This window comes from Nycticebus coucang, chromosome 2 (genome assembly GCF_027406575.1).
Source record: "Nycticebus coucang isolate mNycCou1 chromosome 2, mNycCou1.pri, whole genome shotgun sequence".
Taxonomy (NCBI): Eukaryota; Metazoa; Chordata; class Mammalia; order Primates; family Lorisidae; genus Nycticebus; species Nycticebus coucang.
Genome location: NC_069781.1, coordinates 183,847,913 through 183,861,060, shown reverse-complemented (window position 1 = coordinate 183,861,060; position 13,148 = coordinate 183,847,913). Strand labels below are relative to the sequence as shown.

At 55.8% G+C, this 13,148-nt stretch overlaps 2 protein-coding genes across 2 annotated transcripts; one reads left to right on the top strand and one right to left on the bottom strand.

Annotated features, from left to right (window-relative positions):
* Positions 1-659: 659 nt before the first annotated feature.
* On the top strand, positions 660-2,540 carry APRT (adenine phosphoribosyltransferase). The gene is made up of 5 exons (XM_053555132.1): positions 660-817; positions 893-999; positions 1,320-1,453; positions 1,621-1,699; positions 1,868-2,540. Exons 1-5 carry the CDS (start codon positions 738-740, stop codon positions 2,008-2,010), a joined length of 543 nt encoding a protein of 180 aa, XP_053411107.1. The 5' UTR covers positions 660-737; the 3' UTR covers positions 2,011-2,540.
* A 511-nt stretch (positions 2,541-3,051) lies between these two features.
* Positions 3,052-12,225, bottom strand: CDT1 (chromatin licensing and DNA replication factor 1). The gene is made up of 10 exons (XM_053554993.1): positions 7,191-12,225; positions 6,786-6,908; positions 6,563-6,708; positions 6,015-6,212; positions 5,787-5,932; positions 5,566-5,666; positions 4,938-5,126; positions 4,236-4,373; positions 3,964-4,165; positions 3,052-3,430 (listed from the first exon to the last, which is right to left on the bottom strand). Exons 1-10 carry the CDS (start codon positions 7,554-7,556, stop codon positions 3,267-3,269), a joined length of 1,773 nt encoding a protein of 590 aa, XP_053410968.1. The 5' UTR covers positions 7,557-12,225; the 3' UTR covers positions 3,052-3,266.
* Positions 12,226-13,148: the final 923 nt, after the last annotated feature.

Here is a 13,148-nt window from a genome sequence, read left to right as displayed (position 1 = left end):
TTGCTGTTGTCTTGCTTTCTTAAAAAAAAAAAAAAAATGAAATTGTGTCTCTGGGGACCCCTGTCATCTCGTGGCTGCAGCCCAAGGCTGAGCGGACAGAGGGGCTGCTCTCCAGGTGGGTGCCCGACGGTCCAGTGCCTGGAGCCGAATGGTGCCTGCCCGCGGTCAGCCCTGGGCGGCTTTGGGTTTTAGCAGGGCGGGACGCCTTCACGCTAGGCCTAAAGTGAGTAAGGGCGCGGTGATTCGCGCCTCTGCCGTTCCAGGGTCCCTGGGGCGGGGACACGTCAGTCTAGCGGTGCAAGGAGCCAGAGCCCTGCTTAGAATCGACTGCATCGGCTCGGGGCCCGTAGCTCAGTGGTTAGGGTGCTGGCCACATACACCTAGGCTGGCGTGTGCAACTGCAAAAACAGTAACAACAAAAAAATAGCTGGGCGCGTTGTGGCGGGTGCCTATAGTCCCAACTGCTTGGGAAGCTGAGGCGAGAGAATCGCTTAAGCCCAAGAATTAGAGGTTGCTGTGAGCTATGGCACTACAGAGGGTGACATAGTGAGACTCGGTCTCAAAAAAAAAAAAAGCCGCTTCGCTGATTTACGAAAATAGAGCGCAGATTTCCGGAGCGACGACTCGCCCCGCCGCGCAGGCGCCCGGCCCCGCCCCTCCCCCCGCTCCCGCCCCTCCCCCCGCTCCCCTTTCCGCGCCCGCCCCGGCGCTCGGGTCACAGGAGCCTCCCGTGCAGCATGGCGGAACCCGAGCTGCAGCTGGTGGCGCGGCGGATCCGCAGCTTCCCCGACTTCCCCTCCCCGGGCGTGCTGTTCCGGTGAGAGCGCGAGCCCGGCCGAGCCCTTGCCTTCGCTGGGCGCGGCACGGGCTCACCAGGCCTGTCCCCGAGCAGGGACATCTCGCCTCTGCTGAAGGACCCCGCCGCCTTCCGCGCCTCGATCAGCCTTCTGGCGCGACACCTGCGGGACGCGCACGGCGGCCACGTGGACTTCGTCGCAGGCGAGTGGTGAGACGGGCCGGCCTGAGACGGCTGGGTGCCCGCCGTAACTCAGACGGGGCTGAACGGGCTTATGTCCAACAGAGGTCAGCTGACTTTGCAGAGACTATGAGGCCGAGAAACTTGTGAAATCTGCCCTGGGCTGTCCCACCCCACCCAGCCACTACCGCGGGAGGGGGCGTCCTCGGCCTCTCAGCGGGAGCCTGCAGGCCAGGTGCCCCTTGTCACTGTGGTGGCCACTGGTCACCAGCCAGCCCGGGCTGCGGGGACTCCCACGCAGCTGTTTCACTGGCCGCAGTCAGCTGCCCGCTCTCGTCCACAGGCTTAGACTCCCGAGGCTTCCTGTTTGGACCCTGCCTGGCCCAAGAGCTGGGCGTAGGCTTTGTGCTCATCCGAAAGCGGGGGAAGCTGCCAGGCCCCACCGTGTGGACCTCTTGTTCGCTGGAGTACGGAACGGTGAGGGGCCAGGCCACCGTCCCACAGCTCAGAGGGGATTAGACACCCAGGCAGGCTTACATAGCCAGGAAGCTACAAGGGGGGGTTGGCACCAGGACCCAAATGGTGGCCACGGCTGATTTCTCCTGGAGGCTTGAGGACCACCCACGTGTTTCCTGTCTCTATAGGCTGAGCTGGAAATCCAAAGTGATGCCCTGGAGCCGGGGCAGAAGGTGATCGTTGTGGATGATCTGCTGGCCACTGGCGGTGAGGGTCCTTCCCAGGCAGACAGCCCAGAGTCCAAGGGGGCCTGGCCCTGGGGTGCCTCCCTACACATGGGGTGGGGTCTGAGTACTTCACAGCCTCCAGGGGCTGACCTGGAGCACTGAGGTCCCTGCAGCCCAGGCTAGAGCCAGGCCTCTCCCCCTTCTCTAGGGACCATGCAGGCAGCCTGCCAGTTGCTAGGCCGGCTGCAGGCTGAGGTGGTAGAGTGTGTGACCCTGGTGGAGCTGACGTCGCTGCGAGGAAGGGAGAAGCTAGGGCCAGTGCCCTTCTTCTCTCTCCTACAGTATGATTGACCATGTGACCCCCTCAGCTGGGAGAGGAAAGTGTCAGCCTGGGGCAACTTAAGTGACCTTTCTGCCAGAGGCCACTGGCTGCCCACCCAAAGCTTACTTATATCTTTGGCCTGGGGCCCTTCTGGAAGTGCTAAAGCCTGGAGCATGGCTGTATGGGCGTGATGGAGAGCCTGTTCTCAGGTTCCTAGACAAGGAGGACCATGCCCTGGAACCTCCAGAAGGACCCACCTAGTGGCTAAAGTGCAACTTCATCATCTTAAAGAGTTGCAGAGAGCAAAGTACTAGAGTTCAGAAGGAGCAGTGGTTCTCAACCTTTCTAATGCCACAATGCATTTTCATTGTTACAAAGGGGTTGCAACCCACAGGTTGAGAACTGCTGTTCTGGAGGCTCCAGGGCATGGCCATCCTTTTCTTCTAGCTTCCAGGGACAACCTGCCTTCCCTGGCAAGGTGGCCTGGGGCAGCACCTCATCGCCTATTGGGTCCAATTACAAACCCGGCAAAAGAACAAGAGTAAACATCTCTGATGTACACACTGTCTCCTGTCATCCTGTGGGCCAGGCTCCTGCAGGCCAGTGCCTGGGCCTGCCTTTCTGTGCAGTGAGGTGGCCCAGAAGATGGTGCAGGGGCTGCTTAGTGCTGCCTGGCAGCATGCTGACTCATGAGCAAGGCAGTATGGGGGTGGTTGAGAGCCTGTTCTCAAGTGCTACCCAAGTGGCTAAAGTGCAACTTCATCTTCTTAAGAGTTGCAGAGGGCAAAGTACTGGAATCCAGGTGTTGGCAAGGTGGGTCCTTCTAAAGGTTCCAGGGCATGGCCCTCCTTGTCTCCTAGCATCCAGGGGCCACCTGCCTTCCCTGGCAAGGTGGCATACCCCAGTCAGATTCTGCTCCTGGTGTCCAGCAAGGACCCTGTGGTGGCACTGAGCCCAGCTCCAAAGCCCTGATGTGATCACAGGTCCCAGGACTCAGGAACATGTCTCCCATGACCCTGCACCCTGTCCCACTCCCCTGACAACTTGACAGGTGCTGCTCAGCAACAAAGTCACCTACAGAAACCAGTTTAATATAAACACGCTATTCATGAGACCAAGGACACAGACCCACCTACTATCCTTGGGCCTGCAACCCATGTCCAGCCTGATCCCTGGGGATGTGAGAAGAGCCGAGTACATGGAGTTCATAAAGGAAATAAAAAGGCACAAGTGGGCTCTGACCAGCATGTCCAGAGCCCGGGTTGGTCTGCAGCAGCCACTGGGCTCATAGCTTCTCCTCAGCGCGGGTGAGGACAGCCAGGCGCATGGTGATGCCAGCCAGGTCTGCAGCTTTGTCCAGTTTGATGTAGGTGTCAGTGCGGATATGGTGGAGGCTAAGCCAATCAGGCAACAGCTCGGACAGGAGCAGCAGGTGCTTCTCCATCTCGCCTATAGAAAGGAAGGTGAGGCCCTGTGCAGGTGGCACTGGTGTGACCCAGCCCTGCAACTCCACAGGAGTGCACTCTCTGTCTCACAGTGGGGTATCACACCCTGTCCATAGGCCTCAGGGCTGAGGGTTCTGAGCTAAGGTCTGAGCCTGGGGTCCCTGTCTGTGTCCTTGACAGCTGGAGTGAACAGTGGTGGTAGAAGACAGGCAGGGACCCTGTTGCCCAAGCCCCACAGAAGGATGGCCCCTGCAGTCGCAGAACCAGCAGTTCTGTCCTGGGCCAGAGAGACCCAAGAGCAAGTGGACCTCTCACATGGGGCCTAGAGCCATGGGGAAGAGATTTTGTTCTGGCCCAGGAATGCAGAGAATAGACCAGGTGTGAGGGGCTGCAGGAGTAGAGGCCAGGCTGGGTGACCAAGGTGTTCAGTGTGCACATCTGGTGAACTGTCGGTGGACACCACAGTCAAGAACCCGGGGAGGGATCACAGCCCATAGCAGGACCACAGTGGGTGGCCCTGTGCCCTACCCCACCTACCAGGGCTCATGGAAGTGTGACAGCTGCCCACCATCCGGGCACAGGCCACTGCCATGGTGAGCGCTGGCTTGCGCTCAGACACGAAGACGCCACGCAGCATACGGGCCAGCTCGGGCAGCCGCTCTAACCGCTGCAGCCGCAGCTCCTGCTCTGGGCACCGCGTCATCTGTGCCAACTGTTTCTGTGCCTCCTTGGCCCGTACCTGGGGTGGGAGAAGGTCGGTCAGTGGATGGCAGGTCACCCCAGCACCCAACTGCCCATCACTGACTCACCCGCTCCAGCAGGTCATGGGACACCCCCTTTAGGGCACCAGTTGGTGTGGTAGGGGAGGTGGCAGGTGGGCTGGCTAGCAGGCCTGGGCTGCTGGGCTCAGCTGAACGTAGGGCCAGTTGACTCAAGGCCTTCTCCATCTGTGGGTAGGACAAGTTAGAGAAGTCACAAGAGGCAGTGTGCCCCAGCCCTGCCAGAGGAAGCCCTCTACCCCTAAGCCCTAAGCTCCCCCTACCCCTGTCTCCGGGCCAAGTTCAGTCACCACATCTGGAGGAAAGCTAAGTGGGCAACCTGGGGCCCTGCCCACAGTGCTGTCTGTGTAGGAGCCACCCCCTGTGTGGGGATGAGCAACCATGTAGAGCACAATCTGCCATCTCTAGAGTCTAGACCAGGCGTTCTCAAACTTTTTAAATGGGGCCAATTCACTGTCCGTCAGACAGTTGGAGGACCAGACTATAGTTTAAAAAAAATGAACAAATTCTTATGCACACTGCACATATTTTATTTTGAAGTAAAAACAAAACGGAAACAAATACAATTCACACCACTTCATGTGGCCCACGGGCCGCAGTTTGAGGACACCTGGTCTAGACCGTCAGCCGCACATGAAGCCAAATGGGGTGTCATGGAGGCTTCACCTGTTACATCCACCTTGTTTTGTCAGGCAGGCCCCACCCACCCCAAAAAACTCCAGTCAGCCTCACCCTGGGTGACATCAGGCTGCGGGCCCGGGCCAGCACCTCCTGAGCAGTGCTGAGCTTCTCCAGAGTGGGTGGCTGGGGCAACTTGGCAGGCTCAATGTCCGGCACCTCGTCCACATTGAAGCGTGGGTGCCAGCGGGTCAGCTGGTCATCAGGTACCTCCATTGGGGGGCTCAGGGAGGCCAGGAAGGCCTGCAGGAGAATGAGCAGGGGCCCTGCTGGGTGACCCTGGGCACATCTCAGGGCTGTCTAGGCAACCCCAGGCATGTCAGGTAACCTCTCTGTGCCCAGGTGCTTGGTTGGCAAGAGAAAGCACAGGGCCTCACAGGGCCACCATGACCCCCTTGAGCTCACCAGCTCCTCAGCACAGGGCAGACCCAGTGTGTGTCCATGCCTACCATGAAGCCAGGTGTCGCCAACATTATGCCCTCCCCACCCTCAGAGGACAACTCAGAACTCTACCACTGACCAGGGGTAGCACCCTGGGCCTCTGATAAGGACTCTGTGTGGCAGGGATGCTGAGAGCATGGACAGGACACTCAGGCAGGGCGGACAAAAATGCCCACAGTGCCATTGCCTCTGCAGCTAGGACCAGGTGCATCACTGGCCTCTGCGTGCCACAGCCACTCACTTTGTGGTGCTCCCTGGCTCGCTCCAACAGCTTCTGGCCGAAGACCTGCCGTCGCTGCAGGATGTGGGAGGCCGTGAGCTGGGGGACTGCACCGCTGGTCTCTGCAGGGAGAGTGGCCTGGCTAGGATTCACAGGCCTGGTGCCCAGCACCTCACACCCATCCTCAAAAGGGTGCATGGTCACAGCTGGGGATACCAAGGCCCTGGACCCAGCACACTCACCCTGATCCAGCAGCGGCTCGATGGTGAGCTGGTAATCAGATTTCCTGACACCGTCTTTGAAGGTGGGGATGTTACGCTCCTGACGGAAGCAGTAAGAAGCAGGATACACAGTTTTGATCTGGCCCACATTGTGCTCCTCAAAGCGCCTGTGGGAGGTGGCACCAGGTCAGGAGAAAGCAGCACCGACCGCAAAGCCCCGCAGCGCCCACATGGCTGCAGGCCACTCACTTGCGTATCATGTCCTGGACACCCTGCTTGACCTTAGCGAACGTCACAGTCTCTGCACGGTTGTAAAGCATGCCCACTATGGTGTCCATGCTGCGGAACATCTCAGCCAGCACCTGGTACTTGTGGGGCAGCACCAGTCCCGGGGGACTGGGCTGTGCGAGGGCATGGAAGCGCTGGTAGGCAGGCAGCTTCTCACTACTGTCAGAGAGAGAGCCAGCCTTGAGAGAAGACCCAGACCCCACACCCCTGCCTCTGAAGACACACAGCCAGACCACACACCCTCCACTGCCTCTGGAGACGCCACACCCCTGCCTCTGAAGACACACAGCAAATGCCTGATGACCACAAGCTGTTGGCAACACTTGAGGTTCTTCAGGGCCCACGGGGCGGCATTTACTGACTCCTCAAGGTGGGTACTGGGGACAGGGCAGGTGGGCAGCAGGCTGGGCTCTGGACTACCCACCCTGTTGGCTGCACCAGTTACCTCCCTGAAAGGTGCAGCCCAGCTGCTGCTCAATCACTCTGCGTGGCCACCCTCCCAGACTCACCATGGTGGCTCTGCAGGGCGTTCAGTCTCAAGCAGGCAGAGGCTCTCAGCATCCTTCTTGGCTTTCAGCACCTGGACCCGCGCCCCCAGCTCACGAGCGCGCTGCAGACACGACTGGAGCTCGGAGATGGTGTCCGTCGGGGGGACCTGGGGACGCAGGGGGCTGTCAGGCCACGCCGTTCACCCATGGTAGGTCACACCTGCCCTTGGTCCAGCCTCCTCACCTTGTCCTGCAAGGCTGCCAAGGGGGACAGCTGATCTGCTGAGATGGTGACTTTCTGTACCTTGGTGCCCAGAGAAGAGCAGGCTCGAGGGCAGGAGTCAGCTGAGAAGCCCAAGCTGTAGGTCTGTTGGGAAGAACCCCAAGGTGAGCACAGGACAAGTCCAGGGTGCACCTGGCTCTGCAGAAAGGGGACCCACTGGCTGGATCAGAACTGGACATGCAAGGGCTGGGCCCAGGTTCTTGGGGTTAATCATTTCTCAGGGTCTTTGCTAAAGTTAACAGAGAGGGACCCGGGGCGCTGCCAGGGTTGGCCCTCCCCAGCCTTGCGGACAAGCCGTGGGCTGAGTTTCCTCCAGCTTCACGCCTGCCTTCACCACTCCAGCCTCAGTTTCCCCGAGTTGCTCACCTCTCCCGCGTCGGCCGACAGCCGCAACCTCCTGCGCGCAGGCGGCGGGGCCTTGGGGCTCCCGGGGTCGGCGGACGGGCGCGCGCGCTTGCGACTGCCGCTCGGGGCTGAGCCCGGGGCTCGGGGTGCGGGCTCGGCGGGGCTCGGGGTGCGACAGGGCAACTTGGCCCGCGCGGGCACGGCGCGGGGCCCGGGGCGGCGGCACGCAAAGAAGTCGGTGACTCGGCACTGCTCCATGGCGGCGGCGGGAAGGAGGCAGCGCGCGTTTCCCGCCGGTTTTCGCGCCGGCGCCCTGGCCCCGCCCCACCGCGGATCGCACCACTGGTGCCGGGGGTCGGCGCAGGAAATGGACTGGCCCTGGCGCATGCGCACTAGTACGCGCACGCGCCCAAGTACATTCCTGTTTGTGCGCTGCCTGCTCGCGACCCAGTTCGCGTGTGGTCTGCGTTTGGCATCGCGTGTCACTCCGATCGCTGGCTTTGGGGCCCAAAATGAGTAAAGGCCTGGCGGAGCAGAACGGTGTTAGCTTGCCTTGGTGCTGCGATTCAAATTACAGCGTGACAGAGGTCAACGCACGGCGGAGCAGGATGCGTGCGCCTCGGGGGCGAATGCGCTGCAGCCCAGGAGTGGGGTCCGCACACAAGTTTGTGAGAATGCCACCACCACTGGATTACTGGATGGCACACTTTATTGTTACTTTTTATTTTTTTTAGAGACAGGGTTGCACTCTGTCGCCCCCGCTGTAGTGCAGTGGCTGAACGGTTCGTAGCAGCCTCAAACTCCTGAGCTTAAGCATCCAACTGCCTCAGCTTCCCCAGCAGCTGAGATGTGCCACCATGCCTAGCTAATATTTCTAATATTTTTGTAGAGACAGGGTCTGGCTGTGTTGTTCGGGCTGGTCTCGAACCTCTGGCCTTAAGCAATCCTCCAGCCTCAGGCTCCCAAAGTGCTGGGATTACAGGTGTGAGCCACCTGGCAGGCCTGCACAGTTTTTTGAAGGGTAAACTTTTATGATATGTGACATATCTCAATTATAAAAGAAAGGAGAATGAAAGAAACTGCCTTCAAATGGGTGAGTTTTTTTTTTAAGTGTTGGTTCTAAGACAACTTTTATTATCTGAAATATAGGTTCTCTGGAAAACCTATGACCCTGATACTGGAGCCCCTCCTTCCAGATGAGGCCAGATCTACAGGGCTGAGAGGAGAGCTCCTGCTTTTCCATTTTTCTTTCAAGTTTTCTGTAAAGAGCATGAATTGTGCCCGTTTAAAAAAGAAAATTAAAGGAAACATCAGTATGCAGTTGGTGCTTGCAAAATAACCTTGAGTGAGAAAGTTGGAGGTTGCTGGAGAGGAGGAGCCTGATTTCCTATGTGTATTTTAGAGTGCACTACCTGGATTTGTGCTTTGCAGGTTATCACTGGGTCAAGAAATCAGTGTAGAAGGTCCAGACCCACTTTTTTTATTTTGAGACAGAGCCTCATGCTGTTGTCCTGGGTAGAGTGTCGCGGCATCACAGCTCACAGCAACCTCCAACTCTTGGCTTAAGCAATTATCTTGCCTCAGCCTCCCAAGTAGCTGGGACTACAAGCACCGGCCGTAACACCCAGCCTTTTTTTTTTTTTTTATTGTTTTTGCAGTTGTCATTTTAGCTGCCCCAGGGTGGGTTTGAACCTACCAGCTTCTGTGTATGTGGCCAGGGCCCTACCCACTGAGATATGGGTGCCGCAGAGACCCACATCTTTAAGGCAATATTTTGAAGTTTAGTTTTGGTATGTGTGCACCATGCAAAATGAATTTCTTTTTTGTTGTTTTGAGAAAGAGTCTCCGTCACCCTAGGTAGAGTGCTCTGGTGTCATAGCTCACAGCACCCTCAAACTTGTGGGCTCAGGCAATCCTCTCACCTCAGCCTCCCGAGTAGCTGGGACTACAGGCGCCCACCACAATGCCCAGCTATTTTTTGGTTATAGTTGTCATTGTTTGGTGAGCCCAGGCTGGATTCGAACCCACCAGCTCCAGTGTATATGGCTGGCATCCTAGCTGCTTGAGCTACAGGTGCCGAGCCTAAAATGAATTTCTTAAACCAAACAGTGGTTGGGGGCTGGGGGAAGGAATTGCCTTGAAATGTTGTACTCATGTTCCACCTGTAAGAAAAACTTGGACCCCACTTCAGGTATAAATCAAATGGTAATTTATTACACCTGTGCAGGCGGGCCCCTGCCCCAAAGACCAAATGGCCCCGAAGAGAAAAGCAGACTGCCTTTTATGCCTTTTTTTGTTGCTGTGTGGCAAGCAAGAGAACAAACACAGAAGCAGAATGTGGCTGGTTAGCTTAGGGACAGGGTTACAGTTGGGGGCTACAATGTAGTGGTTGGCACTGGGACAGCTTGGGAGACTCAGTGGCTTGGGAATTTCTGCTTGAGTAAGTTTTCACCATTGTTTTAACCTGTGTCTAGGAGTTTTTGAGAACTCAGGGAACTTTCTTGTTCTGAAACCTGTCCTCAGAATTAACCCAAGGTGGGGTTGAAACGTGCGGGGACTCAGGCTGAGACAATTAGGGGATTCTAGGGGTCCTTTTGCTGGGTACTACAGGAAGGACTGTGAGGGACGGTTCTTGGGTGATGGAAATCACTGTGACAGGGCTAGGGTCACAGAGGTGTAAGAATTTGTCAACGCTTGAGGGTGCACTAAGACTTGTGCATTTTACACTATGAGTTTATCTAAAAATTGAATTGTAAACAAATATTGAACTGTAGTCAGTGGCACACATGCAGAAGTGGTCAGGAAGACGTGTGTCTGAGACTTGAGACATGTTGAAGGTGAAGAGAGATATGGTGTGAAGATGGCGTGACATTGACAGTATCTGAGGGGTGCTACATGTGTGCTTACTGTGAGATTCTTTCAACTTCTCTGTATGTTTGGAATATTTGAAAATAGAATGTTTTTTGGGCGGTGCCTGTGGCTCAGTCGGTAAGGCGCCAGCCCCATATACTGAGGGTGGCGGGTTCAAACCTGCCCTGGCTGAACTGCAACCAAAAAATAGCCGGGCATTGTGGCAGGCACCTGTAGTCCCAGCTACTCGGGAGGCTGAGGCAAGAGAATCGCTTAAGCCCAGGAGTTGGAGGTTGCTGTGAGCTGTGTGAGGCCACGGCACTCTACCGAGGGCCATAAAGTAAGACTCTGTCTCTACAAAAAAAAAAGAAAATAGAATGTTTTAAAACAGTGTATTTCTCGTTGTGGGTTTTGGACAAGAAAGTTTGAAAAGTCCTGGGACAACAGAACCTCCAGCAGGGCACAGTTAGCCCTTAAGGAGCCTTGACAAGTGGCTGCAGACAGACCTCAGCCAGGCCCCCCAGCCCCTCAACCTGAACTGCCTTGCAACCCTTATTCTTGGATCTCCAGCTGTAATAAACTGTCCTATTCTAATTAAGATGGGAATCCTAGCTTTTCTCAAAGGTGGCAAAAGTGATCAGAATGTCAGAGTGAAACAGTTATAAGCCTGCTTTGCAGTAGAGAGGAAAAGCTTGTAAAATTGTAGAGCTGTGATTGGAGCATAAATTATAGGCATAGCCTCTCCCTAAACCAACTGCAATTAGAGGATTTTTTTTTTTTTTTTTTTTTTTGGAGACAGTCTCACTCTGTTGCCCCCAAGCTAGAGTGCCATGGCAGCAGCCTAGCTCACAGCAACCTCAGACTCCTGGGCTCAAGTGATCCTCCTTCCTCAGCCTCCTGAGTAGCTCGAACTATAGGCACCCACCACTATACCAGGCTAGTTTTTCTGTTTTGTAGAGATAGGGTCTAGCTCTTCATCAGGCTGGTCTTGCATTCCTGAGCTCAAGTGCTCCTCCTGTCTTGGCCTCTGAGAGTGCTGGGATTACAGGATACAGGTATGAGCTGCTGGGCCAGGCCAAGAGGACTTTTTAAGGGGCGGCATCTGGCTCGGTGCCTGTGGCCCAAGCAGCTAAGGCGCCAGCCACATACACCTGAACTGGCAGGTTCGAATCTAGCCTGGGCCTACTGAACAACAATGACGGCTGCAACCAAAAAAGAAATAGCCAGGCATGGTGGCAGGCACCTGTAGTCTCAGCTACTTGGGAGGCAGAGGCAGAAGAAATGCTTGAGCCCAGGAGTTGGAAGTTGCTGTGAGCTGTGATGCCACCGCACTCTACCCAGGGCAATAGCTTGAGGCTCTGTCTCAAGAAAAAAAGAAACTTAGAGGCTTAAGGGGTGGCACCTGTGGCTCAAGGAGTAGGTCACTGGCCCCATATACCAGAGGTGGCGGGTTCAAACCCAGCCCTGGCCAAAAACTGCAAAAAAAAAGAAAAAGAAGAGGACCTTTTAAGTTTTTTGGTCATAGCTGTTTAGCACACAGAGGGAGCCATCTCCTCCCCTAGTGACACAGGGGTTTCCCACTCTCAGTTTCACATTTAGAAAATAAAGAAACACCTGTTATCAGAAAGGCAGAAGCAACTGTTCAGTGTCTGGTTCCTGGTGCTGACGTGTGGTCCAGTCACTGCTCTGCAGAGATAAGCTGCTGGGCAGGATGCTGCGGAGGCCTTGTCGGGGTCTCCTGAGTGCTGAGCAGGCCCCACCAGCTTTGTGTTTCTCTTGCCACTGAGGTGATCTAGGTGGTGGACTTGGCCACCTGCCTGAGCCTTAAGCCAAAGCTTAAGTCCGCTTACTAAAGAAAAGCCTCTAAGTGACCGACACCCCCTTCAACAGCAGAGGGTGTGGCAGTCCTGGGAGCAGGCCCACCGCCCTGGCTAAGCCAGTGCAAATGGGGTGCTGCAAGGATGAAGCCCAGAGTTGCCCTCTGGTAGACCTTTCCCCTCATCTTAACTAAAAGTCACACCTAAGGGTGGAGAAGACATGCTAATGACACATGTGACGTGTAAAGAAGCATGATGGCTGGATGGGCAGCTGCCAACAAAACTCTCATGCTGTGCCTTCATGCTGGCTCTGAACTTTCCCTCTCTCTCTCTCTCTCTCTCTCTCTGCCCTTTGAAAAATGTATTCATGATCTGTAGTCTATGACATAATAAAAGGAAAAAGAAAAAAAAAAAACAAAGTCTCCAACCCTTTGTTTGGAGAACCAGTCTGGTGTCTTAAGCAGTACTGCCTCCCCTATGTTGCAGCAAAGCCCCAGTAAAGCCTTGCCTGTATAAATTCCTTTTATAGTCTCTTGCCAATTTGTATTGACTTGGGGACCAAGAATTGCTGGGTCAGCACCAGCACCTGCTCACCCTTGAGGCTGAACCACAGAGGGCTGCCTGGGCCTCCCAGACTCTGCCTCAGGAGGGGCCCCCTTTTCCCACCTGGACAGCTCCTGACTGTGTGGCTTTTGTCACCATCCACCTCAGGGGTGACTCCCAGGAGTCCTGAGAGGGAAGAGCCATGCACAGTGCTGCTGTCCTGTTTTGTTTTGTTTGTTTTGTTTTAGAAATGGGGTCTGGCTATGTTGCCCAGGCTGCACTTGAACTCTGGAGCTCAAACAATCCTTCCACCTCAGCCACCAAGTAGCTGGGACTACAGGCATGTGCCCCCACACCTGGCTGTTATTTTATCACTGTGAAATTAATGTACACAAGAGTATCACTCACCATCACCTCAGGGCCTCTAGAATTCACCCTGAACCAAGGATTTAGGGCCAAATCATTTATTTGGGAGATGTCCCAGGAAGATGGGTGGGAAAACGAGACCAGGAAGGGGCTGACAAGAGGTGTGTACACAAGCCAGTGACCGCTGGGAGGCCCCATGCAGCATGTCCAGGGCCGACCCCAGGGTGCTTATAGGTTGAGGGCTGCTCCCTCCCCCCAACTGATGACCCTCACCTTGTCATGTCCATCTGTGTGAATCCACCTCCACAGGCAGGAGGAGGTGGGAGGGATGGCCACATGCTGTCTCCCACCTGCACTGACACAGGTGCTCAAGTCATGTGTGCCGTCTAGTAGGGAAACCTAT